This window comes from Micromys minutus (assembly GCF_963924665.1).
Source record: "Micromys minutus genome assembly, chromosome: 1".
Lineage (NCBI taxonomy): Eukaryota > Metazoa > Chordata > Mammalia > Rodentia > Muridae > Micromys > Micromys minutus.
In genome coordinates, this window is record NC_137969.1 from 100,014,089 (window position 1) to 100,042,086 (window position 27,998).

Genomic DNA, 27,998 nt, shown 5'->3' on the forward strand with positions numbered 1-27,998 from the left:
GTTCCTTTCATGAACATCAGTGTCACCAGACACAGAGAAAGAGGAACCGTCCCTGATTTCAGGGGATCATCAACACAGATAGGGCGGCGGCGGGATGCTACACACAGTCCTGGGGCGGAGAACAAGGCTCTGCACTCAAGCTTTTCCCAGCCTCAGCTCCCTCCTCCCACTCAGGAAAAGGACGCTCGTATCACGCAGCTCATAAAATCGGCTTTTCCAGAAACTTTTCCGTGAACGGAGCCGGCGTCAGCTCGGCGAGGTTTACTCGCTCCGGAGCTGGCGAGGCTGGAGGTGGGCTGCAGGGGCTCGAACCGAGGGCTGGGCGATACCCCAGTCCCGTGGACCCCGCCCTCGGCCGCTGACGTCACCACATTCCCGCCGCGACTCCTCCCGCCGCCGCTGCAGCCGCAGTGACAGGCAAGCCGGGCGGGTGACGGGAAGTGCGGGCCGCGGGCGCGGGCGGGAGGTGACAGCAGCCACGCGGGGAAGATGGCTGAGGACTTCGGCTTCTTCTCGTCGTCGGAGAGCGGGGCCGCCGAGGCCGCGGAGGAGGACCCGGCCGCTGCCTTCCTGGCCCAGCAGGAGAGCGAGATTGCTGGCATCGAGAATGACCCGGGTTTCGGGGCACCTGCCGCCAGCCAGGTGGCCTCTGCGCAGCCAGGACTCGCGAGCGGGGGTGAGTCAGCGCAGCGGCCTGGAATGGGGGTGCTGAGGCCACCACCGGGGTCGGTAGGCCCAGTCTGGATCAGACCCGGCCTGAGTCCCTGCAGTAGTCCAAGCCCTGCTATCCAGGGTGACCCAGGGTACCCCGGGGGGCTGTGTGTATGCGTGAGGCCTGGGAAAGGAGGGAGGAGCCGGGAAATGAGTTGGAGTCTGCGCTGAGGCTGGATCTGCTGACTCTGGGGACAGGAATTTAATCATGACATTTCATCCCCAGGCCAGCTCCTCCACCGTCTGGCTCTGGAACCCTCCCACTGCTCCGTTCTGAGACTCTCCGGGTGTCCTAGCTAAGTGGTACAGGTGTGGGACAGACACAGTCCTCCTGACTCAGGGCTTAGCGTTCATTCTGCAGGGAAGCAGGGTTGCGCTCCCTCCAAGAACTCGAAGCTCTTCCTTGGGGACCACCTGTCGTCCTGCAGCAGTGCAGGAGACAATGTTAATTACATATAATAATTTCATACACCCTACTGAACCCATTTCAGAACTGGCTTCACAGGGCACACTATTAAAACAACTAGGAAGTAGCAATCAAGAATTAAAACCCCTTCTGTTGGACGTTCAGTTCTTCCTGTCTAGACCACAGTCTTTCATGGGCCCCGACTGTAAGTCTGGACTGGGGCACAAATGGCCATGAGCTGTGCCTTTCCTGTTTGTTTAGTGGATTTACAAAGGTGTCCCAGGACCTCTGTTGATGGCTTCCGACATAAGGGTTCGGGACCGTGTCCTGCATTGTTATGTTTATCATCGATACTTCTGTTCCAAGGAACAATTTCTTATAAATATATTTAAAATATAAAAAAATATGGACCTTCCTGGTTGCACCCTAATAGATCTTGTTTCTTAGTTGTGTGTGTGTGTGTGTGTGTGTGTGTGTGTGTGTGTAAGAGGGTTCATCTTTCTTTCATTCAACATTTTGCTGTGTTGCCATCCCTGCTGGGGACACAGAACGAAGTCTGTGGCTGAGCAGTTGAATGAACTCTGACATAGAAATGTCATTAGCCTTTTGTAACATACAAGAAACTGGAGTTTGAGGGGTTATCAGGACGGCTTGTTAGGTAAAGGTAAATCAGCCCGGCCCGATGACACCTGAGCTCTGGTCCTGGAACCCAGGTGGTAGAGAGAACTCAGGCCCACAAATTGTCCTCTGACCTCACATTACATGTGTGTGCACCACACACGAACACGCCCAAATAAAATGTAAATAGTAATAATAATTAAAAATCAAAAAACTTGGAATTTGAATGTCTTGCTTAAGGTCACACAGCCTTGAGGTCTGATGTCAGGCACCTAGCTATGTTCTTTCAAAGGCCAACTGTGTTGGTCTTCTTAGGGGATGATTGGCAGCGAGAAGCAGGGGGCCTAACCAAGCTAGCCACGCAGGTCTGAAATAGCAGCTCTCAGTCCCTCAGCACAGGCCCTTCATTGTCCCAGGGAAGCTACCCAGGTCCCTGTATGGAACCCAGTTGTCCACAGTTACCCCTTGAGAAACAGTCTTTTCCCTCATTAGGATTGTCAGAAACTCAGGAGAAAGACAGATGCAGTTGGGGCTGAGGATGCTGCACTGCCTGGGAGTTTGCAAGTTGTCTTCCCTAGGGACTTACAGTCTGGGTGGGTAGGTCACTGACTGGCCCTAGACAGGAGATATCTGAGAGGTAGATGGTGGTGATAATCCTTTGGGGAGCTTCCAGGGATGTGACCCTCTGAGAGACTCCCGGACTCCTACGTTTGATGCTTTAGGTACCTGACTGCCCTTCTCAGTGGCAGTTTGGGGAACAAGGAGGTGCTACAGGAGGGGAGCTTAACGGGTGTTCTAGTACAAATAGAAGGGAGCTGATTTTCCTAAGCCTAGACAGTGAGAGGCACCTATCCTCCTCTGGGTCGCAGGGAATAGTAGGAATCTGGGTGGTCTGAGGTGAACCGCTGGGCCTTCTGGGAGCTGGCAAGAAGCTGGTTTTAACAGCAGCCACAAATGCACACTTCTGAGTCACCTCCCTTAGATGACGAGGTCTTCTGATGGCAGTTCTTGTGCGGAGTTCAATGCTGCTTCATTGCGGCTGGCTCTTGGGGGGCCTGGGGTAAGCTGCATCTGGCATAGGCCTGGACAGGAACCCCACTGAGCCTTCTGTCTGGGCAGATCTGCAGCGGGAGCCATGGACACTTTGTTTCCATTCATCAGCCTTGGGCAGTGCCCAAATGCTCTACGCTTTCACACCCAGTTCTCTAGGCTCTTGGCTAGAATCTGGGCCTTATGGGACACCTCTGTGTAATCCTGTTGCCCCTGCTGGCCTCAGTAAGCTCACCAGAATGTTCTGGGTCCTCTGCCCTTTTTCCCAAGGAGGCCACACACCAAAAAGCTTATCCTCGGGACTTGTATTTGCCTGGCGGTATTTGTTCTGCAGGCTCCGTTGTAGAGTCAGAATCCTAAATGTTCAAGAGCCCCGTGGGATACACGCTGGTAATTCCAAGAGTAGGTGTGTATGCAGTGCCAAAGAGGCTGACAATGCTCTATTTTTCTGGAGGCCTGGGTGGGCAACGGGGAAATCCACATGGCCTTGCTGGAGGCAGATCAGGTTAAGGGGAGGGGGAACAGCGTTCCCAAAAGGCTGTTCCTATAGGTACATAGCATCAGGGATGGACCCTGGTGAGGTAAGGCTAGGTAGAGAAGATGCCCCAGAAGAAGCCCCTCTGTAGAAGATGCTCATACCCTTTTAGGATCACTCATTTAAGAAGCAGGCCACCTGTACTGTAAAAACCCTACTGGAGGGGGTGAGGTGAGAGCCGTCAGAGTGGATCAGGATTAATCTCTGTTTTATGGTAAATAAGTTATAATTTATACCAATGACAGGAGATTGACAATGAGGCTGGGTAAGCCCTTCTTACTTTCTTTTTAATTTATTTCATTTATGAGTATATCATAGCTGTCTTCAGTCACACCAGAAGAGAGCATCAGATCTTATTACAGATGGTTGTGAGCCACCATGTGGTTGCTGGGAATTGAACTCAGGAGCTCTGGAAGAGCAGTGCTCTCAGCCACTGAGACATCTCTCCAGCCTTTGGGTAGGCCCCTTCAATCCTGTCAGGCTTAGGCCAAAAGTACTGTTGCTCCTCAGAGGCCAGTCTGTCCCATACAGGACCAATTGTCTGTAGAGACCACATAAGGCCTGCTGTGACTCACAGCTAGGAGGCATGACCGTTTCAGAGAGGCCTTGCCAACTAGAGTGAGCCCCAAAGAACAGTTCAACCCTCATTTGACCAACTGTCTCTGCTCATTCGTTTTATGCAGGAGCCATGAGCTGGGGGAAAAATATGCACCCAGAGTCTGATAAGGAATACATGCCCCTGGGGTATACCAAGTCATGAACAAGAGAGTAGGACACCCTGTGTAGTGTTCCGGTGTACCCCAGAGACGAGGCCTTTCTTTAGGGAAATAGAGGAAGCAGGCAAAGGTTTCCTGTAGGAGGTAACTTGCACACCATTTAAAAAATTAATTTGGGCTGGAGAGATGGCTCAGTGGTTAAGAGCACACTGACTGCTTTTCCACAGGTCCTGAGTTCAATTCCCAGCAACCACATGGTGCCTCACAACCAACTGTAATGGGATCTGATGCCCATTTCTGGTGTGTCTGAAGACAGCTACAATGTACTCATATAAATAAATGAATGAATAAAAAGAATCATGTTTCTAGAACAATCTATTTTAAAAATTAATTTGTTTATTCAGCATCTAGTGACTGAACTTGTAGAGAGGCTCAGGCCCATGCATGGGTGTGGCTGCAGCCATGGTGTTCTTGTTTGCCACTAGCAGGACGAAGCGGGGGTGTGGGTTTGAGATGGTGAGGGCACAGGCTGGGCTGGGTAAGAGTAAGTGGAAGGCAACCGTGAGGGTTGGTCACTGTCGCAGCAGAAACTACAACTGGCTTGTGGATAAAGAGATTGTGAGGAGTCACAGTGTCAAACAAAATGAAATCCTGGGAGGGGCACAGAGAGGAAAAATAGGCCAAGTGTTGCCCAGGGGGAGCTGTGAGTCCTGCTTGCCCAGGCAGAGCAGTTGCTCAAGGTTCCAGCAGGACATGCAGAGACACAGACCCCTCTCTTCCTCATCCCCAGTGGCCTCTCCCTAAGCTCACAGTACCCCTGTCTACTTACCAGGTCTCAGCTCCACGCTTAACTTTGGGTAGGTAAGGAACAGGGCACTGCCAGGTATCTGGAGCAATCATGGTAGCCTTCTGGGCCTCCACTTGAGAATCTGTAAAATGGGTCACTAAGAGTTTCATCATAGGGCTGTGGCAAATCTTAGGTATGACAGTGAGTGCACGTGGGAACAGTAATGGCCTGAGCCTTGTTGTTTATATATCCATTATATCTGGGGGGGGGGGGGAGTGGTATCAGTCTCCGTGCATACATGGATGTATGCACAGGTTGGCTCCAGAGGCCAAAACAGGGCCATTCAGTGTTTGTAAGCTGGACTGTGGGTGATACTGTCTCCTTATTCTTTCCAGCTGGTTCAGAGGACATGGGGACTACAGTCAATGGAGATGTGTTTCAGGTAAGCATTGGCTAGACTGTCTCAGGCTCCGTACTTTGTTTTGGGATCACCACCTTTGCTACATTGACTGTTTCCTTGTTGTGTGTGTGGGGGGGGGGCAGGACACAGACTGACTGAGGAGTGGCTGGGGTCAGGTTGTCCTCTGGCTGCAGGAAGGAGTGGCGTGGGGTGGAGGGGAACGGAGCTGTGTGCCTGGGCAGGTGCCTCTGGTGGGAGGCTGACTGACTGGCCATCTCCCACATGCGTGGGTAATTTAGCTGGGTAAGCTCTTTGATCAGGAGATTCCATGTGGAATTTCCCCTCAGCAAGTGATTGGGAAAGGGTTCTCCCCAGAGTCTCTGCAGGATGGGTTGTCACAGCAGACAAAGTAGAAATAATCTACATGTCCAGAACTGGGCGCCTAGATCGACTGTTCCAAAGGGCTATCAAGCTTCCTGTCCCCATAGGCACACGTGCCCTTTTTAAAGCAACTTGCGGGATGGATGATATACCATCACTTTTATTTTATTTTATTTTTTTTAAGTGTTTGCACAGAATATCTGGAAAAGGCATTCTGATTGATAACAGCAGTTGACCCTGAGAGTAAGAGGCTTGCTTGCTCTTTCCACCACTGGGGCTGTGGTTCAGTGTGGATGGGAGGGCAGAGGGTGTGCTAGTTAAAGACCGTCTGCGGATGGGGCTCAGTGGAGAAGCTCTGAGTTAAACCCCCTAGGACCACAAAAACAGAACAAAAAAAAAAAAAAAAAAAAACACACCAAGAGAGCGCACATGCCAATGATATCCCCAAACCCCACCTAGTGTGTACGGAGAACCCCGGACTCCTAAGTGGGGCTGAGTCTCTACTATGTGAACTTTAATTCTCAACTGGAGCAGGTAAGAGGCTGATTGATGTTGGGACCTGAAGCTTCCGGATCTGAGCCCCACCCTGTGGAGGAGTTGGCCTCTTGGATCCTGGGAGAATAAACAATACTTTCTTATGTAAGTGGGATGGGCTCGTCCTAACACAGGAAAACTGGCCCAGCCCCATTTCTGGAAAATGAGTCAACAATGAGTTAGAAAAGTCTCTCCCTAGGACCCTGGAAGCTTCTTGTCCAGTTGAGAATTACAGAGCTAAGGAGGAGGTGTTCTTATACTGTTAGGACTTTGGTCAGGCTGTTTCTGGGCTCCAGGAACACCCACAAAGACCTTAATGACTCAAAAGGTCTCTTGTTCTGCAGTGAATATGCTGGAGCAGCATTTGGAACTGCAAGAGCATCTAGAATATTCTGGGGGACACACTCTTGCTTTTCAATTGGGGAGAAGCTTGAGATTTCAACAGATATTGAAGAAATTCACAGATGGACTTTCCCTCACTTGAAGGATTTGGCTCTCCTGGGCCTGGCTCTCCTGGGCCTGGCTCTGCTGGGCCCGGCTCTCCTGGCCCTGGCTCTGCTGGCCCCGGCTCTCCTGGCCCTGGCTCTGCTGGTCATTTGCTGCCTCCTTCAGCATCACTGTCCATTAGGGGATAGAAAAGTGGAGTCTCAGGAGTAATTCTTAGTTTCTGCTATCGCAATGCCCCAAGGCATGTTGATCTGCAAATCACACCACACCCCTGCTGCCCTGGAAAATTCTCCTGGGCAAAGGAAGGTCACAGAAGGGATAGTTTATTTGGCTTAGCAGCAAAGCTCCTTCCTGTGTGCCCCACGTACACTCTGAACTGTGCTTTGCTCTGCTGTTGGGCCCAGAAAACTATCTGTAGGATAAGCACAGTGAGCGGGAGTGGCACACACTTTCAGGTATAAGAACCTTGGCCTGTGCAAACCCAGCAGAACCCCGGGTAGAGCCTATGTCTCAGTTTTTGTCTAGTGCACTAGGTGAGTGACCAACTACAAACCTCATCTCCAGCATAGCCTGAGAATAAGCCTAGTGGTACCCATTTCAGCTCCTTTGGCTACTTGGGCAACAGGGACAGGGCTGGAGGAACCTTGCAGAACTCATCTCCTTTCCACCCCCACTCCCTTTATATCTCTTCTCCTGTGAGCGACTTAGAGGAATCTACAGCTCAGCCCAGCTTAGCTTGAGCTGCTCAATCCTGAAGGCGGATATACCAGCGATGGAGTTTAGCATGGTGGAGGTCAGCCTGCCTGTGGCCTCTTGTTTTTTGCTCCTGGACATACCTGGCCAGCCCTTTCCTCAGTGACACTTTAGAGGAGTTCTGAGTACTTCTTTGGCCACTAGTATATCCACTATAGCCCTGGGCTGCTAAACCTTCTGGAAGTGACCCCATCTCCTACCTAGAAGGCTCAAATAGACCTGGACAAGGAACCTCAGTGTAGCCCCTAATGCTTACTGTCATGGGCAGAAAAATAAATCCAAAGCAACCTGGAGAAAAGCCAGTGAGGTATTTCTCAGGACCTGCCTGCCAGCAACCCTGCTGTGTTCAGCTGTCTGGTAGTGAGGGCCCTAAGTACCTGGTAACAGTGAGCCTCAGTAGTCATGTTTTTTGACATGGAGGCTGTGAGGAGATCTTAGGACTGTTGCATTCGTTATGTGAGCCTTATTAGATGCCTTGAGCAGGATGCTCTCGTTTCACATTGAAACCAGGGTTGCCTAGGGAAGGGATTTTTTTTCTCTACAGCCATCACCAACCAGTGTGGCAGAACAGGCACTGTTAGCCAGGCCTCACTGATACAATGTCCAGCACCTTTCCTGGGCCCTCCCCTAGTTTTCTAACTAGCTGTTTGTTCGTTCATTTCTCAACTCGAGCTCTTTGGGTGCCAGGCCTGTGATGCGGAGGTGGATGGGAAGGCAAAGCCAATGGAGTGTTTGTCCCCAGAGTTTATTTCTAATGGAATTCTGGGAAGGCCCAGAAAACCTGGGAAGAAATCAGTATATCCCAGGGGCTTGGATTTGAGGGTAATGCTGAGACAGGTGGGTCATAAGTTCAAGGCTAGCATGGGGCACATTTTTATCTTGAGGCCCTTAAAAAGAAAAAGAAAAAGAAAAAAAGAAAAAAGAAAAAAACAAACTAACAGCTTGAGTTCTTTTTGTATTTTTTTTGAGGGCTTTACTGGGATTAACCTACTTAATCCTCCCAACACCCATTAGCAGTTTCTTTTATTATCCCCATTTTGTTCAAAGAGATTTAATAGCTGTTCTAGTTGCATAGGAGCTGAAAGCCCAGCAGGGAGGTGGTACAGGAAGTGGGTTTCAAGGCCGTCTAGGGAGGCATGGCTAGCCCTGGCGGAGGGAACCGTATGTGTAAGGACAGATGGTAAGACAGTTGTTCATCCCGAGGCCCTATGTAGTCGGCTGCATAGAGGGATGTGTCAGGAAAGCCCCAAAAGGACACAGACACAGGGATAGGATTGCCTAATGTAACTCCCAAGCATACCCTATCAGCAGCCTCTCATGCGGTGTAAGAGGTGGTCTCAGCTTAGGTAGACTTTATACCCTGGGCCTGGATCAATCCACGCCTACTTCCAGGGGTGGGAGGTGCTGTGGAACCTGGGCTCAGGTGCCCTGGGTGTGTAGTGGAATCCTCCAAGGGCGGCCCAGGCTTCTTATCCAGACCCCAGGCAGTAGAGGAAACCCCGAGGCTTCCTTTTCTGGCTTTTCCCTGCTGTTTGACCTTGAATTAATAACCTTTCTGAACCTCAGTTCTCTTTTGTAAAATGGAAATTCAAGGCCCTGCCCTGTTATTCCCATGGGGTTGTTGGGAAAAGCACTCTGAAACCCCGAAAGCCTTATATATTACTGATGTGTGCAGTGAGCTTAGGAGTGGCTTGGAGGCAGGGGAGAGGTTGGGAAGGGGGAACGGGGAGGGGTAGGGACCCTGAAGGAACAAGTCTTTAATTTTGAGGTCACTTAGCAGCAGCCAGGCTGGGGCCTGGGAGTGTGGCTGGGTGGTAGTGTTTGTCTATCATGCCTAAGGCCCTGGATTCAGTCCCCACCAGAGGGCTGATGGGAGGCAAGAGGACCAATCCAGGAGACAAGGGCAGTGTAGAAATTATGCAGTGTTCCTGTTAGCTGTTCTGTGGCAGGGATGTTCACACCCAGCTATTCAGTGTGAACCTAGCTCTGTCACTGGCTTGCCAAGGGTGACGGGCACTTTGGACCTAGAGTCTCCTTACCTATAAAACAAGGGCAATAAAACCTTCTGAGCAGAATTGTAAAGATCAAAGACATCCGTTTACTAGCAAGTGCTCTGGAATCCTAACTTGTCAGGCTTAGGCTTAGGGAGCCTGCCCAGAGATGCTGCTCTGGCGCCTCTTCCCTCCCCTTCCTCCTACATCTGTTAGCACCTCTGTACCTAAGAGTTTCCCAAAGGCACAGAAAGGGAGGAAGGGAGAAGTAGCAATATGGCTTTTCAGAAGGCACTTGTCCTCAGTCTTGAGGACTAAGTTTGGTCCCTGGGACCTACCTGGCAGAAGCAGAGAACTGATTCCTGCAAGGTGTCCTCTGATCTCCATACTTATACTGTGGCATGTGTATGCACATAAAATAGATATATGTAGTTTGAAAATAAAAAAAAGAGAGAGTGGGAGGGGGTGACTGGGGGGGTCTCACTCTGTGGACCTGAGTCATTCTCTAGTACTAAGAAAACGAATGCACGATGGTCATATGGTGGGGTGGGGGAGACCTTGCTCAGAGCACTGGACCAAGTTAGAGAAAGAGCAGGGAAGATGGAGGTCGTAGATCTGAGGGGAAGAGCTCTAGCTATCTGGAACTCACTCTGTAGACCAGGCTGAAAGGACTCATGGATCCATCCACCTGCCTCTGCCTCCTGAGTGCTGGTAATAAAGGGATGTGCCACTATGTCTGGCTTTTGGGACCTTTTAAAAGTTATGCTTTGTACGGGTCATTTTATTTTGCAAGTGGGGATTGAATCCAGGGCTTCACACATGCTAGGCAAGCACTTTACCACTGAGCCACACCTCTTGTCCATATGCGTGGGTTATTGTGGCCAGTGACGGCATGTGGTCCAGAGCTGGCTCTGTCCTAACTGCTCATCCACCTGACATGGAGCCCTGTTGCTTCACAGAACTGCCTACCAAGTTCCTCTCCACAACCAGATGCTGCTAGCTCTGGGGTCTTGTCTTGTCTCATTTAGACACAGCTCACTGTGCACCCATTTTATGCTCAGGATAGTGGGACAGAGGGCTGACTCCAGACATTGTCCTGTGGGGGAAAATACATTAAACAGCAGCACTGTCAGCTGGGCAAATGCCTAAAGGAGCTTAGGGAACCATGATCTGGGGGCACAGGGAATTGTCATGAAACTATCCTGCCCTACCCTCTGGGAGCTTGGGGTAGATAGCAGAGGTAGAGAAGACTGACAGGGGGTGCTAGGATGGAGGAACCTGGAATGTAAGGGTCTGGAACGTCCTGGGAGGAGGTGGATCCCATAGTGGACATGCCTATGGCGAAGATTTCAGAGGCTGGAGGAAGGAAGCAGGGCTCACTGCAGTAGAAGTCCTATAGGGTCTGTGCCCACAGGAACGTGGAGGGCAAAGTAAAAATGTCAGGCGTGGTAGCAGGACCCACAGTCCCATTCACAATGACCCAAGTGCACAACCCCCTTACATTTCTGTCTCAAGCTCTTTCAACTCTGTCAGCAGAGCTGAACCCACCCACCACGTCTGTTCATCTTTCTTGGCCTCGATGCTGCTTCTGTCCAAAGGGAGTGAGAGCTGGTGGCAGTGGGCTGGTGAGATGAAAAGGCAGTGAAGATACTTGTTGCCAAGCCTGAAGACCTGAGTTCAGCCCCAGAACCTGCAGGGTGAAAGGAGAGAACCCATCCCCTCAAGTTGTCCTCTGACTCCCACAGTCAGGTCCTCTCTGACAAACACAAATTAAGAAATATGATTAAAGAAAAAGGATGATAATTCTAATCCCACCCACAGGGCTTATCAGTCATCCTGTGGCAGGTACTCCTCTGTCTTACAGAGTTGAGAATGTAGCTCGGTTGCAAGAGTTGTTTTCTAAGCATGCACGGTGGATTCCATCAATGGGATGGAGTACAACAGGACAGAACCCTGGCGTAGTGACCTGGTTGCTGCATTCTGGAGGTGGAGGCAGGTTAATTAGAAGTTCAAGGTTACCTTCAGATACAGAGCAAGTTCTGGGCCAACATGGGCTATGTGAGGCACATGAAGAAATAAATACCTTACAAATGTTCTGCGTCAAATCCCAGCATCAGGTCTGAGATTCCATCTTATTATGAATCCCATTTTCCATGAGGAAAACGTACACACATCTTTGCAGCTTCAACAATGGGATTGTATGGCTTTAGAGTCCAAATTTACTACAGCAAAGTTTTATTATTTTATGTGTCAAAATATTTTGCCTGTCTCTAAAGTGTACTTTTCTATTTTAGTGATTCAGACACCATGACCAAGGCAACTTAGAGAGGAAAGAGTTTATTTGGGGCTTACAGTTTTAAAGGGCCAGAGTCCATGACCATCATGGCAGTGAGCAGGCAGCAGGCAGGCATGGTGCTTGAACAGTAGCAGAGAGAGCTACCTGACCCACTAGCACAAGACAGAGCTAACTGGCATTGGGATGGGCTTCTGAAACCTCCAAGACAACCCTCCTCCCCTTGACACAGCTCCTCCAACAAAGCCACACCTCCTAATCCTTTCCAAACAGTTCTACCAACTGAGGACCAAGTATTTAAATATATGCAAATATGGGGGCATTCATATTTAAACTACCACAGCAAGATATGCCTGGAGCCTACACTCCAGATCCTGTGGAACTGGAGCTACAGATCATTGTGAGCTGCCATGTGGGCACTGCGAAGCAAAGCTGGGTTCTCTGGAAAAACAGCCATGTTGTTTACTGCTGAGCCTTCTCTCTAGCTGTTCCATGCCTCACTGTCATAGCAAGTTTGACTTTGTTCTGGTTTTTCTTTCTTTCTTTCTTTTTTAAAAAGATTTATTTATTACATTTATATGAGTACACTATTGATGTCTTCAGACGCACCAGAAGAGGGCATCAGATCTCATTACAGATGGTTGTGAGCCACCATATGGTTGCTGCGATTTGAACTCAGGACCTCTGGAAGAGCAGTCAGTGCTTTTAACCGCTGAGCCATCTCCCCAGCCCTGTTCTGGTTTTTCATGACAGGGTTTCTCTGTGTAGCCCTGGCTGTCCTGGATCTTGATCTGTAGACCAGGCTGGCCTTGAACTCATGGAGATCCACCTGCCTCTACTTCCTGAGTGCTACTTCCAACTGGTCATGACAGAGTTTTAGTCATGGTTGTTTTGCCTGTTGCTGGGCTGCATGTTCACTTGGAAAAAAATCTGTTGTCTCCTATGTGCACTGTAACAAGGAAACACCAGACAAGGCCCTGCTGTCACAAAGGTGACACTCTGATTGACAAATGAAGACATTAGTAATGAGGTCCTATTGTGTAAGTTTTATCATGTGACAGAACTATACCAGATTTTAATGATGATAGCACAAGGCACACAAGCATTGTGTGTAAGACATGGCAGTTATGTTTTTTTTAAGGTTTATTTTATGTGTATGAGTGTCTTGCTTGCATGTATGTATGCATACCACCTACATGCAAATGCCTACAGAGGCCAGAAGCAGGTACATGGTTCCCTGGAACTGGAATTGCAGATGGTTGTGAGCCATTATGATTGTGCTTGGAACTGAACTAGGGTTCTCTGCAAGAGCAGCAAGTGCTCTTAATCATGAGCAAGAGCCTTCTGTTCAGCCCCGAGTTTAGTTTTAAAGCTCATCTCATTATCGTATCAGTCCTATGGGAGAATTATAGTTTATTCTATCTTACGGAGGGAGTGTAAAGGAATTGGCTGGGATGGTAGTCAGGCCCTGAGAGGTTGAGCAGTCGGAGGCCACATGGGGAGCAGTGTTGCTGGTAGAAGGGAACACAGAGTGTAAAGGTAGGGTGTAGCCACCAGGGGCTGGATGCTGGTGTGAGTTAAGGTTGCCTGCTGCTGTCTGGGTGTCCTGGTTTGAGGGCTTACCTTGGTACCAGTAAGAAAAGCATAAACAGCAGGGCAAGCACGATGGGCCAGGAACACTGTGCTTTTGTTGTAGGAGGCTAACGGGCCTGCCGATGGCTATGCTGCGATTGCCCAGGCGGATCGGTTGACTCAGGAACCTGAGAGCATCCGGAAGTGGAGAGAGGAGCAGAAGAAAAGGCTGCAGGAGTTGGGTGAGGGCACACATGGGGGAGAGTGACTCCAGTAGAAAATGGCTTCTGGCATGTGCCAGGTGGGGGTGGGGCAGAGTGAGGGAACCTTGGAATCTTGGTTAGGCATCCAAGGTAGGCCCGTGTAGCTGAGGTTGGGTCCCAGTGCAGAGCCGGGGGCTGCTGGCTAGGACCAGGGGTGGAGCAGACAGGGTGGCTGTTCTCCACTGCAAAGCTGCTATGCTCATTCTCCCGTGGGGCTCACAGATGCTGCCTCGAAGGTGACCGAACAGGAGTGGCGGGAGAAGGCCAAGAAAGACCTGGAGGAGTGGAACCAGCGCCAAAGCGAGCAGGTTGAGAAGAACAAGATCAACAACAGGTGAGTGAGGGCCAGGGGATCTGAGGGGAGCTAAGGAGGCTGAGGGAAGCCAGGGGGCATAACAAGAACACAAAGGGAATCATAAGCACATAAGGGCATCTCTGAGAAGATGAAGGGAGCCATGGGTGCGATGGTGGGGTGCAGCTGCTGCTGGAGCCCTAGGGTTTCTGATAGCATATCCACTCCTCAGCCCCACGTCTGAGAGGAAGTAGAATGGGTGCCGAGGCGTGGAGTGTAACTAGACTCTCCAGGGCCCTGAGCCTTCTATGGGGAACTCAGAGAGGGCACAGGCCTGGCAGAGAGTGAAGAGTCAGCCTGAGTATTCAGAAATGACAAATGACAGTATTTCAACCCAGTATGACTAAGGCATGAAAGGACACTAGTGGCCTGTGTGGATGAAAAGGCCAGGACGGTGGCATTGGGGCCTAAGTGACGTCAGTCAGTGTCCACGCTCCCTGCCACTCAGCTCTGCTTCCTTCTGTTCTGGCTCTACCACTGGTCATGTGCCCATCTGAGAACGGCAGTGTCAGGCCTCTGCCCCACGATCTAGGCAAGCTTGGTGAAAATAGCAAGTATCTAGTGGCTCCTGCCAGAGTTGCCTTGGGAGCCAGCCAGGGTGAAAGTCCTATTCATCGGGTTGCTACGGGGGCCAGTCCTATGGAAGCCACAGGGATTGCCGTGGGAGCAGCTGATCCTGCAAACACAAGCAGGGTGGGGCACAGGTGCAAACTAGAGAACACGGAAATGGATGTTCTCCTGCTTCCGATGCTGTGCCCTTCAAGATACAAGGTCTTCCCCGAAGGGAAAGACAATCAAACTTCTGCATGCTAAGCTGGGTTTGGCTGTCAGATGAGGACTCTCTTGTATCCTCAGAGTTCAGAGAGAATCACATGCATAGAGCCAAACTTGCCTCCCTTGGGGCCCTGTAGGTGAAGACCATAGAAGCAAAGAAGCAATGTGTATGCTGGAGAAGAACCATTGTCTAGAGCAGTGGTTCTCAACCTGTGGGTTTTGACCCCAAGGGTTTTGACCCCAAGGGCCACATATCAGATATCCTGCATTACAATTCATAACAGTAGCAAAATTACAGTTTTGAAGCAGCAATGAAAATAATTTTGTGGTTGGGGGACACTATAACATGAGCAACTGTATTATGGGGTGATAGCATTGGGAAGGTTGAGAACCACTGGGCTAGAAACCTGTCTTTGGGGGGGTGACTGTGGTTCATCAGGAAAGAAGGGCTGATATAAGGTAGAACATTCTAGACCTGGGAACATAGTGGTAGGAAAGGGAGGATGTGGTGTGTTGGCCTACAGGGAATTAAAACATAGGGGGACTGGTTTTGGGAAGAGACTTCACTGAACAGAGTGGGAGCCATCAGTGGTTCAGGCTTCCCCACTCTCTTGTGGGTAGCTGTTCGTTTTAAATTGTACTTCCTAATATGTCTCCTCTTGGAGGTACTAACACACTGTTTCTCTTTCTCTTTAACCCTGTGCCTGCCTGTCTTGCTGTCTGTCTTCCCCCACCTAACTCCTTCTCCTAACGTTTTTCTTCAAGGATCGCTGACAAAGCGTTCTACCAGCAGCCAGATGCTGACACCATTGGCTATGTGTACGTGCCTCCATTGCTTTCTGCAGGGGCAGCTGCGGAGGGCAGCCCAGCGGTTTTTCAGAGTCTTTTGTCTGTGTGGTATAAATGAATGTGGTTAGGCTCAGACCGATGGCCAGAGCAGGAGGCGAGCTCCAGGACTGGTGGGGGTACCAGCCCGTGCCTTCCAGCCTTCCAAATCTGCCCTGATGGAACACTGAAGGGGACTTTGCCCATTAGAGTTCCCAAGTTGGGGTGAAGGAAGGAATGCATCTCACATGGAAGGGGCAAAGAACAGGGCAGCCTTCTCCCTAAGAAGCCTCTTGGGGAGGGGGGGTGAGATGACTGGGACTTTTTTTGAACAGACACCAAGCACAGCTTGCTGAAGGCATACACAATGTGTCTTTAGAAGTCTACCCTTGCCCCACCCCTAAGTGCACTGACTTGGGCATGAGCCCAGGTGACAGGCAGTGTAACAGTCAGCAGCACTGGGGGAGTCCCAGGGAAGACAGTGATTTCTGAGTATACGGTTCCTCACTTCACACCTTACCTTACTGGTCCTGCAGGAACAGGGCTTTGCTGAACACTACTGCAGCCTCTACTGCCCTCTGCCCCCACCCTCTCTTAACACACTCAGGGCGCAGCGGGATGCAGCCTTCTTTTCCTTCCACCCGCCCCCTCCTCCCATCTGACTGGTACCCTGCTGGTCCTTATCCTTATCCTTTGCCTGTCACTGGTTGAAAGTAGAGAAGAGACAGGTAGCCCTCCCGCTGCAAGTTGCTCGTGGGTTTGAATACGTCATAAACTCTGGAAGCCGTGCTCTCTGCTGGGAAACATGCTTCATGCTTCAGAGACTCGTGACCCTCAGTTACACCTTAAGAGTTAAAAATGAGTTTGCTGGGTAGCAACGGTTGACAAGGATATTGTAGATGGGAGCAGCAGCTGGGGCAGGGGCTTGGAAACTGAAGGGCTGGGTTTGTAGGAACCGATGGTAGCTGAAGCTGAGAGGCCTCCACTTGGGAGCAGGACTCTTTGTGTCAAGCTGAGGAGCTTAGATTTGGCCTTCAAGGCAGTCAGCAGCCATGGAGACATCTAACACGGGAGAGGGCTATCTGGCAGGTGTAGGTGCTACTGTGTTCAGTGCTCCTATTGGGCCCAAGGAAATGGTCCAGAGAACGAAAGGAGGCTCTGAAGGAGAAAGAATTGGACTCAAGACTTCTCAGCCTTCACCTGCCTACGCAGTGCCAAGGGAGCTTGAGCAAAGCAGATTCTGGTTCCGTAGGACTGAGGTGAGGCTCAGGCTGTTTTGAACACGCTCCATGATGATGCCCATGATTTTGGGCACTGATCAGCAGTAAAGACAGAAGGGGGGGGGGAACCTCTTGACCCTGACAGGCAGCTGCAAGGATTAAAGCCCTTCATCCACACTCACTGTCTAACCCTCACAGCACAGACCTGTTACCACACTGATGCTAAGGCCACACAGGCCTGGAAGAGTGGAAGCCATGCTTCTCACTTCACAGGTTGGCCAAGCGCACAACAGAAAGGCAAGTTCATGATGGAGGGTCCCATCGTTGAGCCCAGGCCAGTTCTAGGATGCAGCACAGTGGGATCACTCTCTGACCCACCTCCCAACTGCTCCCCAATGTTGGATCCCTTTTCCCCCCTCCCAAATAACCGAGTCCAATTTGTGCTGTTCACAAACTCCTCAGTGTAGACCAATCAGGAACCATATCCTTAAAGAAAACTGGCTTTCCCTCCATCCTACAGACTGTTGGCCGGTTTGATCCTGTGCAGGTAAGCACAGCTACCGTGTGTTCACAATACAAACATCCTGTCAAGTCCAGAAGATGCTGCTTCCCTCCATCCTTCCTGACCTCTGCCTCTTGAAAATCTTTCTGCTCCTTTTCCACCATGGTCACTGAACCCTGGTTTGTGTTATAGATGTCCCATTTATGGCTGGACACTCTAAGTCAGTGGCTTTCAAAACTGTCAACCAAAAATTCTGAAGTGTGGTTGAGTTCTTGCCTGGCATACACACAGACAGAAATACCCAGGACCCAGTACCATCAAAGCAGACTCCTGAAGAAGAAACAACCCCAATTTTATCCTAATATGATTCCAATTGAAACAAAGCTTCCAATAGAACCTTTCCTGAGCTATGGCTCCATCCAGACAGAACTGTTCTGGGCTCAGAAGGTTTCTGTAGTCAGATATGCTTGAGATGTGGAAAATTCCACATCCATTACCAAGTTGATTAGGCAGTTAGTCAGTGTCCTCTCTTGGTCAGGGTCTTGGAGGTACTGAAAATACGTGAGGTAGAGTTGGAGACATAGCTCAGGGGTAGATTGAGAATGGGTACATTGTGTCTGAGGCCTAGGTTCCTTCAATCCCTAGTAATGAAAATAAAAAGAAGAGATACATAGAGTTCATGGCCTTTATGTATCTACTGAGTGATCCAGGTATGATAGCACACCTGTAATCTCAGCTCCATCCGGAGTTCAAGGTCAACCCTAGCTATGTTTTAAACAAAAAACCAAACCAAAAGGAGGTAGGTAGGGAGTGAATGAACATAGAATATCCACACTTGGAAGGCTTTTCTGAGGAGGTAACACCTCTCTACTCTGGGAACTAAATGACAAGCAACAAGCTAGTCAGGTGCAGGGGTACACGTGATTTCAGAACTGGGGAGGCTGAGACAAGGTCTCTGGAGCTCAAGAGTTCAAGACCAGCTTGGGCTATATAGTAAATCACAAGCTCAAACAAAAAGCAATAGGCCATGAGCCAATAAGAAAGCCTCTCAGGAAGAGGTGACAGAAAGTCCAAAAGTCCTGAGTCTAGATGACTTTCATACTTAGGCCTAGGGTTCTTATGTCAAGGCTGTTCCTAGTGGCTGAAGTCATAGGGCACAGGGATGGGGAGACTTCTGGCTAATGTCCCAGAGCAGTCTGCACACCACAGATTTAATGGGTGTGGGACATTGTGATTCAGGAAAAGACAACTATGAAAACCTGTCCTCTTTCCACCTTTAGGGCATCTGAAGAGGCTTTTGTGAAAGAATCCAAGGAGGAGACCCCAGGCACAGAGTGGGAGAAGGTAGCCCAGCTGTGTGACTTCAATCCCAAGAGCAGCAAGCAGTGCAAAGACGTGTCCCGCCTGCGCTCGGTGCTCATGTCCCTGAAGCAGACACCGCTGTCCCGCTAGGTGCCTGTCATAAGAATGGCCACAAAGCATATGGGCCTTGCTGGGGCAGAGGAGCAGCTGCTTCAGCCAGGGTGGAACTTCCTCTGGCAGCTGCCACACACAGCCTGTTATGTTCCTTTGAGTCTCTGGGAGCTGGGAAGTGGGACCCTTCACCCCTTTCACCCCCCCTTCTTCCTGGCCCCCTGTTCCAGCCCCTCATGACTCCTGTCAGTTCACTTGATAGTGACTGTCCCTCTTGATGTATTTTTCTTGGTTTAAAGGGTGTGTTAACTCTTTTTACACTTATTTATTAGTATTCTCATTTCTCTGGAAGCCACAACTGGTGTCGGGGCTGTTTGTGCTTAGAACTTTCTTAGCTTCATGTCCCTAAATGGTTAAGGCTGTACTCTTGGAAACCCAAGAGCTGCAGTTGGAAGCAGGAACCCCCAACCTGTGTCTACTCTCAAAGACAAAAGGCAAATTTCAATACGATAGATCTGCAACCTTGCTCTCTGTGATTCTTTAACAAGTCTGAAGATAGGGACTCTGCCATCCTCATATATAGCTGAGAAAACTAAGGCTCCCAAAACAGAACTAGCTTTTGTGTAGAAAGGAAGTGAGAACAACATGCTCTAAGGTTGTAACTAGGCCTTAGTAAGAAGCACAGCATCTGCCAAACCTTCTTCCTCGAGGGTGTCGAGGACTCTCTAAGATGTGCAGGCCTGCTGCAGATGTGCCTCCATCTTCAGCTATCTCCCCACCTCCCCCACAGACATAGGATAAGCAACAGTGACCACACCATCTTCCCTTTCATCAGAGGCAGTAAAACAGGACCTTTAAGCCATTATGAACAACACAGTGTGTTTGAAAAGATTTGGGTAACTGCCTACAGTATTAGTTCCCTAAGACTGCCATTAAAGTACAAAAAAAAAAAAAAAAAAAAAAAAAAAAAAAAACTGGCTGCCTCAGAGCATCAGAAATCAATTGTTAAATCTGGGATCGACCAAGCCATGACCCTGGAGATGCTCAGGCAGGACCTGTGCCTTTCCTTGGTTTGCAGATACAGCTCTCCAGTTTTGCCTCCACCTTCATATGGCTGTCTACTTTCATCTTCTCTCCATGTATGACTTGTGTCTCCAGTTTTGTTTTGTTTTTTTTAAAATATGGATACAAGGGGCTTGGACAAATGGTTCAGAGATTAAGAGCACTGGCTGCTCTTCCAGAGGGACTGAGTTCAATTCCCAGCACCACGTGGTGGCTCACAACCATCTGTAATGGGATCTGATGTCCTCTTCTGGTGTGCCAGTGTACATGCAGAGAGAAAGCAAGAGCACTCATAAATAAAACTGGAGTAAAGCTCACCTTAAAGACTGTATTTTAACTATTGATGGTCATAGCTATAAAGTCCCTATTACCTAATAAGGCCTAAAGAATTAAGAGTCAGAATTCAACTCTAAAATGTATTTTAGGGAGTTGGCATAATACTAGCAGTGGACATTACCTTTAAATATGGCACCATCTTCAGCTCTTTATGCCCTGTTCTTGCATCCTGCAGCTTTCACGATGCAGTGTTCCACACTGGCAATATGCCTCACAGTTACGATCATCATGGCAATATAAACACCTGGCTCTAGTCACGAACCTTCCACTCAAGAGATCCAAAACATGTCAGGGCACAAGAAATGCATTTTTCACTTCCTTTCCTTCTCCCTTCAGGAGGTGCTCAGAGGAGTCAGTTCCTCAAGCAACACAGTGACCACAGTTCACATATGCCTTTGACACTTTTGTGTCAAAAGCTGGAGGGGTATATAGATCCGCAGAGCTGAGGGCCTCGTAAAGGAGGCCGAAGTGGAGTAAGAAGAATGCTGGTGGTATGTGTTTGAACATCCTGACTCTCAACAGGGCTATGCCAGGCCTCATCTAAAGGCTACAGAAACTTGGAAATTGCTGGCAAAGTTTCCCGTTACACCAAACAGCTCACTGAACTAGAATATCCCAACAACAAACATTTGGGAATCTCTACTTTTAACTAGTGCCCCGCATAACTTGACTGTTACAAGTTTGGATGGCACCAGGCTCTATGCTCCTCTCATAACTGGAGAATAAACCAAGGGCCTCACAAAGACCATGTCCTGTACTGACCCTCAGGCCATTTTAAATTTTGATATTGGGTCTTGATAAGTTACCCTACTGAGTGACCTTGAATTCTTGAAATCATGCTCAGTCAAGATTCTCCTTCAACCTTCAGAAGGGTTGAAGCTATAACGATGCACTATTAGGCCTAGCTGATTTTTAAAAAAAGATTTGTTTATTATATATAGCTGTCTTCAGACACACCAGAAGAGAGCTTCAGATCTCATTACAGATGGTTGTGAACCCCAAGTGGTTGCTGAGATTTAAACTCAAGACCTCTGGAAGAGCAGTCAGTGCTCTTAACCGCTGAGCCATCTCTCCAGCACAGCCTAGCTGATTCTTAAAGGCCAATCCTACCAACAGTCTGTTCCTTCCTAGAAACTTAGACGCAAAATCATGGTTTTGATCATAGGAATAAGATTAAGAAAGAATTCTTCGCATACAAGTGTAATAAGGTTTTATTAAGCAATTAAGGGGACGCATCACAAATAGAAGCATACAACCCAACTGAAACGAACCTGGGATTTCGGGGGCGGGGTTGTAGGCGCAAAAAGTCACAAAATCCGCCACTTCTTCACCCAGACAATAAGGTCCTGTCAGAAATGAAGGGAGCAAGTCTGACAGGGCTGTTTGTTGTTCTTGGGCTTTGTAATGATTTCCATAGAGCTTTCGAGACCTGGCCATACACTCAGGGTCGAGACTTCATAGCGGATGCTGCTAACCCCAACAAGATGGCTACGACCGTGAAACCCTGGGCAGCGATCCGGGTGCGCATCATTAGTTGGGATCGGTGGCTCTGGCCGCGGTGGAAGCAGTAAAGGCCATAGGTGAGGGCAGCCGCTGTACCCAGACAGCCTGGGGAAGAGGACAACACACACGGGAGGCAACAGGTTGGGTCCAGCAGGTCCTTTGAGGATGTAGCCCATCCCCGTTTTCCCAGAGCCACAACAGGAAGGCGGGAGTGGGTTGTTCTAGAGTCCGCTTCATCTAGCCCTAAGCTCCATAACGTGTTCCGATTCGTTTCAGTCATCCCTGCACCGTCCTTTCGTCACAACTCTGGTCCTCTCCCCTTCCCACACCCCAGATGTACTCGGTCCTGCCCTATTTCCTTCCCTTACGAAACCGCTGTCCTCTCGGTTTTCAGTTCCCACAACACATACTTACCTATAGGTACCATTGGGTTCTCACGGGTCTTGCGAATAAACTTTTCCTTGAAGCCCTCTGGATTAGTGTAGACCGTGGGGCTGAAGCCCTCGATAACTGGGGCCTTAGACGGATCAAAAGGCGCCTCTGGACTCACAGGACCCGGAGCGGCCATACCGACCCGCACAGACACAGGTAGGACAAAAATCCGGACGCTGGACCCCGCCTTCTGATGAAGTCATCACGGGGCGGGGAAATAGCCTGCTGAGCGTAGTACGCAGGCGCCATTGCTGGTTGCTTTCTGGGAGTTGTATTAAATAAATGTGGAGGCGTTAGTAATAAAACTACATTTCCCAAGAATCCCTGCGCGCACTGGGGGACGGAGACTATTAACACGCGGCTCTGAGAGCGTGTTTCGGAGTTTGAGCTGCTGGTTCAGAGTTTGTGCTGCTCTTGCGGCAGTTTTCGTGATGCCCAAGGCTAAGGGAAAGACTCGGAGGCAGAAGTACGGTTACAATGTCAACCGAAAGCGTCTGAACCGGAATGCTCGTCGGAAGGCGGCGCCACGGATCGAGTGGTAAGGGGCCAGTTCAGAGGCTTGGGACCTCGGCTGGGATCGACGGCAAGGTAACAGAATCTCTCTCTCTCTTTGCCCTTAGCTCCCATATCCGACATGCCTGGGACCACACCAAATCCGTGCGGCAGAACCTGGCGGAGATGGGGTTGGCCATGGACCCCAACAAGGCGGTTCCCCTCCGTAAGAGAAAGGTACTGATAAAGCGATAAAACGAGGTCCTGTCATTTTCCCTGTCTCCACAGTAGCCCTTCCTTCACTGAGCAGAGTTTAAATTTGATCTCACATATTTTTTTTTCTTTTTCTGTCCTTGACTCCCCAGAGTTTGAGGTTTTTTGTTTGTTTGTTTTTGCTTAAATTATTTTATTGGATATTCTCGGTATTTACATTTCAAATGTTATTTCCCCCCTCCCCCTGTACTCCCCCCCTCGTTTACGTGAAGGTGCAGCCTCTCCTAATCACCCTCTCCACCTCAGTGCCTTGGCATTCCTCTACACTGGGAGAGCTTGAAGTTTTTGTTTTCTATATTGCCTTTGGTTATCCTTCACCTGGGACATCCAGTTACTTCCTAACAAATCGTTCTGGACCACCTCTTGAAGCTTTCAAAAGTAGCACCCACTTCACCCACTAGCCTCCTTCCTGCCTTATTTTAATTCATAGTAATCATAACTACATGCTGACATATTTGCAGATCTGTATATTGAGTGTGCCTCTTGGTCCCATAAAGTGGTCTTGTGTTTTGTTCTCTACTCCTGGGATTCGTGAGATGCTAGGTAACCTAATGAATGGGCTTGCTGAGTGAATTTGTTCCATTGGTTTTAGACAAGTTTCTCTCAATTCCTCATGCCAGAGGAAAATGGCCCAAGAGTTTTTTAAGCAAACATAAATCTATAACTAAGTAAGCACTGTCAAGTACATCCTCCCCATGGAGAGGATATCTGACATGGCTCCCTGTAACTTATAAAGCAGTCTTTATGCGCATGGTTTTGCTGTGTTACTGTGTGTGGTGTGATGTGTGAGTGTGAACATGAGCAGACTGTGTGGTGTGATATGTAAGTGTGAGCATGAGCAGACTGTGGTTTGAGGGTGGGCATGAGTTTACTGTGTGTGGTGTGGTATGAGTTTGAACATGAACATTCCATGTGTGGTGTGATGTGTGAGTGCAGGCATGAGCATATCATGTGTGGTGTGATCCAGTTCTCCTTGACCTTGGGCAGAGATTTTGCTGATACTAAGCATAGTTGTGTTGTGATGGGCAATGTCCTTCCTTAACCATGGTCACACTGTCTGATCAAAGGTGCTTGTTCTATTGGTCTCAAACCTGTTCTTTACAGGTAAAAGCCATGGAGGTAGACACGGAGGAGAGGCCCAAGGATCTTGTACGGAAGCCCTATGTGGTAAATGGTGAGTGTGGGCTGTTTTTCTAGGCAACCATCCTGTCCTCTCACAGCTAGAAAGGGCTCTCAGTCTGTTCACTTTACAGTCAGAGAGATGAGGATTCAGAGAAACAAAGTGGTGCAGGGCTCACAAGTAGTGCTGTGTCACAGGTGAAGTGTTTTCCAGCTAATATTGGTGAGATTTAAATGAGGTTTGTTCCCAGTTACTCATGATTTGAGACCTTGACCTGTCATTTAGTCTGTCCAGTAATACATTTATTCCCTGTGTATTCCTGCTACGGAGAGTGGCACAGACCCTACAAGAAAGAATATTAAATCCTTACCAACCCTTACCTACCTGTTATTTTTTTATTTGTGCGTTGGGAATTGAACCCAGGGCCTCTTGAATGCTAAGCATATGTATCCTCAGCCTTTTAGCCACACCTCCATTCAGGTGATTTTATTTTTTCACATCTGATTTGAATAGACAGATGCTTGATATGAAAGTATTTGAGTCCTGTATTTGGCTGGTTCACATTAGAATTTTTGACAGTTCAATGTGGGGAGAATAGAATTCCTACACCCTTCTGTATATATGCAAAGCCACATATACTTAAGGTGATAAGATAATTCTGTTCATTTTGTTTGTTTGTTTGTTTGTTTCCCTAGACACAGCTGTGTTGCCCTGGTTGTCCTTGATTTCACAAAGATCCACCTACCTCTGTCTCTTAAATTCTGGGATTAAAGACACATGTCACCATGACCTGAAAAAAAAAAAGATTTTTTTTTTTTTTTTAAAGATTTAAATTGTAGCTAAAAGAATTACATAAAATTTGCTTTCTTGGCCCTTTTAAAATGTACAGTTCTGGTAGGGCAGTGGTGGCACATGCCTTTAATCCCAGCACTCGGGATGCAGAGGCAGGCAGATCTCTTGAGTTCGAGGCCAGCCTGGTCTACAGAACAAGTTCCAGGACAGTCAGGGTAGTCATTGAGAAACCCTGTCTTGAAAAAAAAAAGTACAAGTGTGTGGGTACATATGTTCATACTGCTATATAGTATAAGCCCTGAACTTTGGTTTTACAAAACTGAGACTGTCTAACTGCTAGGTCAAAGATGATTTTGACTGTAAGAAATTTTACTTCCTCACACTTAAATCAGATTTGACTATATCATTTCTGAATCTTGCTCATTTGCTTGTTTTATTTTTTTCTCCTTGCTGTCCTGGAGACTGAAGTCAGGGTCTTGTTCACGCTAGGAAAGCATGCTCTGTACTAAGCTGTACTAGAATTCTGTCTGGCTTAAATTTTTCTTTTATTTGTGGGTTTTGTTTGTTTGAGCAGTGTCTTGTAGCTGAGGCTAACCATGGACTTGAGATTGTCTTGCTTTAGCTTCCTAAGTGCTGGTACTTTCTACCCATTTTCAAAGTATAACAGTCACTGGCTCCACGGCCAGGATTCTCCCATCACATGGAGCAGTGCTGTGCCTGGGTCTAACCCCATAGCTCTAGTGTTGAGCAGTTCAGACCTTCCCATTTCAAATGCTGGCATAGGACACCGAGAAGAGACTTTATGTTGGTAATGGAGTGGACGGGAATCCAGCTTTTTCATTTTGCTGCCCCTGGGGCCTGGCACGAATTAAAATTGGTATGCTTCGTGTTTTTTTCATTTTAAATCACAACTTGAGAATTGGCTTTCAGGAGTTGATGGGTGTAGTTTGATGTCAAGGTGATACATGATTGGAGTATCAGGAAGGGGCAGTATGGAAGCAGACGCAGATGTTCCTCTTGGCACATCTCTATATGGATAAAGGTTGTTAGGAATATTTTATAAGGGATGGAATTGTACAGGATCATTTGACTTGTCTAGGTGGGCAAATTATATCATACCAATTGAATCAGAGTATTTTGGTGTGTTCTTTGATGTAGTGACTTAATTGAGTTCAAAGAGGGTGTAGTGGTGGGACATACAAAGCCCGACATGGCGTGGTGGCAGCCAGGGCAGGTGGAGTGGATGGCCTGAGAAGGGAACCGTGTGGAGAGGGAGGCTTGCAGATCATATGGCAGAGTAGCAGCCAGGCCATGTTGTCCTAAGGGTGCCAGCACTAGCATGGGATGAAAGGTTACCTTTTTAATATTTTTACCACAACAGATGTGTAGGAGGCAGAATTTGGGATACTAGGGCCTGAAGAGGTGAGTTCTGGTTTTGAATTTTAGAAATTTCTGTACAACTTTTAACAACTTTTGTGTCATCGGGTTGGATGGGTAGGTGTTTGAGCAGCAAAGGCCTTATTCCATTTCCTGGCTTCTTTTCCCCTAGACCTGGAAGCAGAAGCCAGCCTCCCAGAGAAGAAAGGAAATACCTTGTCCCGGGATCTCATCGACTATGTTCATTACATGGTGGAGAATCATGGGGAAGACTATAAGGTAAGAGCTGCCTGCTAAGAAGAACACTGGGGCTTGTTGGGGAAACTCACTGGACTGTCTCAGCCTGATCTGCAACTGAATAGAAAAAAGAAAAAGCCTAGGAAGGAATCCCATTCTTTAAAGATGTTTTTGTTTGTGTTTTGCCTGTATGTGTGTGTCTGGAACCTGTGCAGGTCAGAAGAGGGCACTGGCGTTATAGATGGCTATGAACTGTTGTGGGTTCTCTCTAAGAGCAACCAGTGCTTTTAACCACTGAACCTACTCTCCAGCCCTCTGATGGCTTTTGAGGTGAGAAAGCTGGACTTGGATAGATTGGAAGTGGCATACACAAGTTAGGCAAAGCTAGGATTTGGATTTGAACTTTTGCCTGTTTAGTCCTCCACTTGTCCTTCCTTTCTAGGCCATGGCCCGGGATGAGAAGAATTACTATCAAGACACCCCAAAACAGATTCGGAATAAGATCAATGTCTATAAGCGCTTTTATCCAACGGAATGGCAAGTCTTCCTGGATTCTCTGCAGAATAAGATGGAGGTGAACTAAGTGGTGCACATCCCCAGACCTAGGTCTATTGGACCAAAGAACCAAACCCAGGCTGTAAGGCAAGGAATGTATAGTTTCAAATGATGCTGGCGAAGTCTATGGAACCAGGTTTTACATGTACACTGTCTGTTTTTTTTTTTTCTACCACGTCCCTCCTTCTGGAGAAGGAACTGTTTGTTTTTTGAGAGCATATCTCTTTAATAGCCTTATCTCTGTAGGTCTCTAGAACTTTCTCTGTAGACCAGGTTAGCCTTGAACTCAGAGATCCACCAGCCTCTGCCTCAGAAGTGTTGGGATTAAAGGCATGCACCACGCCCCTGGAGGAGAAGGGAGACCATGGTTTATGTTCTGTTGGGAGAACAGAGCTGTCCTTTTTGAGGAGATGCTCTATTTCAGTGTTTTCTGTACACGATAAAAGTATTTTACCTGGGCTGGAGAGATGGCTTAAAAGCACTGACTGCTCTTCCAGAGGTCCTGAGTTTTTAATTCCCAGCAACCACATGGTGGCTCACAACCATCTGTAATGAGATTTGATGCCCTTTTCTGGTGTGTCTGAAGACAGCTACAGTGTATATAATAAATAAATCTTTTAAAAAAAAGTATTTTACCTGTGTAACATGATTTGGTGTCTTTGTTTGAGACTTTTCTGTGTAGCTCTAGGTGGGATTAAAGGCATACTTGTGTAGTATTTTTGTGTTTGCTCTGCCCCACTAACCTCTGGAGCTGTCCCAGGGAATGCTAACCATATTAGCGCAGATGGATTATCAGCTCAACAGCAAATACTTCGGCCATGGGATTTTTGTAGGCACTGCCTTCCTCCTTTTCAGGTCTCCTGGCCTTGGTTTCCTCCAGAGGCTTTCCAGGAAGTCTGGGCTGACTGTAGAAGGCTAAAGAACCAGGTCTTTGCTCACTTTGGATTGCTTTTGTTGGCCATGGCTTAAATCAAACATCAGGGACCCACACCTGCCTTCTGGGACTGGTAGATTTCGAGGTCCCACTATATTCTGTGCCACTACTGGGCTTTCCATGACATGGCCATCCTCTATGGCAGGCCTGTTGCAAACAGTGGCCTGAGAATTTGATGCCCGTTCTGCAAAGGATCATGGGCAAGGGGTAAGCTGGGCATTTTAAGGCCTAACCATCCTCAACTATGAATGATGTAAAAACCTCCAGTTACACTTACTGTATCTTCAGCGCTCTTGAAAAAACGTGCTTTATACTTTGCCTATTATGTTTGGTAAGGTACAC

General features: G+C 48.4%; 3 protein-coding genes across 3 annotated transcripts; 2 read left to right on the forward strand and 1 right to left on the reverse strand.

Moving 5' to 3' along the window:
- The first annotated feature begins 393 nt into the window (after positions 1-393).
- Positions 394-18,867, forward strand: CLTB (clathrin light chain B). Its single transcript, XM_080940781.1, has 5 exons — positions 394-676; positions 5,219-5,265; positions 13,319-13,436; positions 13,680-13,791; positions 18,411-18,867. The coding sequence occupies exons 1-5, from the start codon at positions 490-492 to the stop codon at positions 18,580-18,582; spliced, it is 636 nt and encodes a 211-aa protein (XP_080796907.1). The 5' UTR covers positions 394-489; the 3' UTR covers positions 18,583-18,867.
- A 2,267-nt stretch (positions 18,868-21,134) lies between these two features.
- On the reverse strand, positions 21,135-22,049 carry HIGD2A (HIG1 hypoxia inducible domain family member 2A). Its single transcript, XM_080933818.1, has 2 exons — positions 21,859-22,049; positions 21,135-21,549 (listed from the first exon to the last, which is right to left on the reverse strand). The coding sequence occupies exons 1-2, from the start codon at positions 22,010-22,012 to the stop codon at positions 21,383-21,385; spliced, it is 321 nt and encodes a 106-aa protein (XP_080789944.1). The 5' UTR covers positions 22,013-22,049; the 3' UTR covers positions 21,135-21,382.
- A 211-nt stretch (positions 22,050-22,260) lies between these two features.
- NOP16 (NOP16 nucleolar protein) lies at positions 22,261-27,284 on the forward strand. Its single transcript, XM_080941582.1, has 5 exons — positions 22,261-22,414; positions 22,497-22,605; positions 23,746-23,815; positions 26,103-26,209; positions 26,610-27,284. Exons 1-5 carry the CDS (start codon positions 22,308-22,310, stop codon positions 26,748-26,750), a joined length of 534 nt encoding a protein of 177 aa, XP_080797708.1. The 5' UTR covers positions 22,261-22,307; the 3' UTR covers positions 26,751-27,284.
- Positions 27,285-27,998: the final 714 nt, after the last annotated feature.

Excerpts from the sequence above, each read along its gene's own strand:
- NOP16 (XM_080941582.1), top strand. The coding sequence starts at position 22,308 with ATGCCCAAGGCTAAGGGAAAGACTCGGAGGCAGAAGTACGGTTACAAT. Across the intron at positions 22,606-23,745 it reads TTCCCCTCCGTAAGAGAAAG|GTAAAAGCCATGGAGGTAGA; the intron begins GTACTGATAAAG and ends TGTTCTTTACAG. Across the intron at positions 23,816-26,102 it reads GAAGCCCTATGTGGTAAATG|ACCTGGAAGCAGAAGCCAGC; the intron begins GTGAGTGTGGGC and ends CTTTTCCCCTAG.
- HIGD2A (XM_080933818.1), bottom strand. The coding sequence starts at position 22,012 with ATGGCCGCTCCGGGTCCTGTGAGTCCAGAGGCGCCTTTTGATCCGTCT. Across the intron at positions 21,550-21,858 it reads GAACCCAATGGTACCTATAG|GCTGTCTGGGTACAGCGGCT; the intron begins GTAAGTATGTGT and ends CCTCTTCCCCAG.
- CLTB (XM_080940781.1), top strand. The coding sequence starts at position 490 with ATGGCTGAGGACTTCGGCTTCTTCTCGTCGTCGGAGAGCGGGGCCGCC. Across the intron at positions 13,437-13,679 it reads GAAAAGGCTGCAGGAGTTGG|ATGCTGCCTCGAAGGTGACC; the intron begins GTGAGGGCACAC and ends TGGGGCTCACAG. Across the intron at positions 13,792-18,410 it reads AAGAACAAGATCAACAACAG|GGCATCTGAAGAGGCTTTTG; the intron begins GTGAGTGAGGGC and ends TTCCACCTTTAG.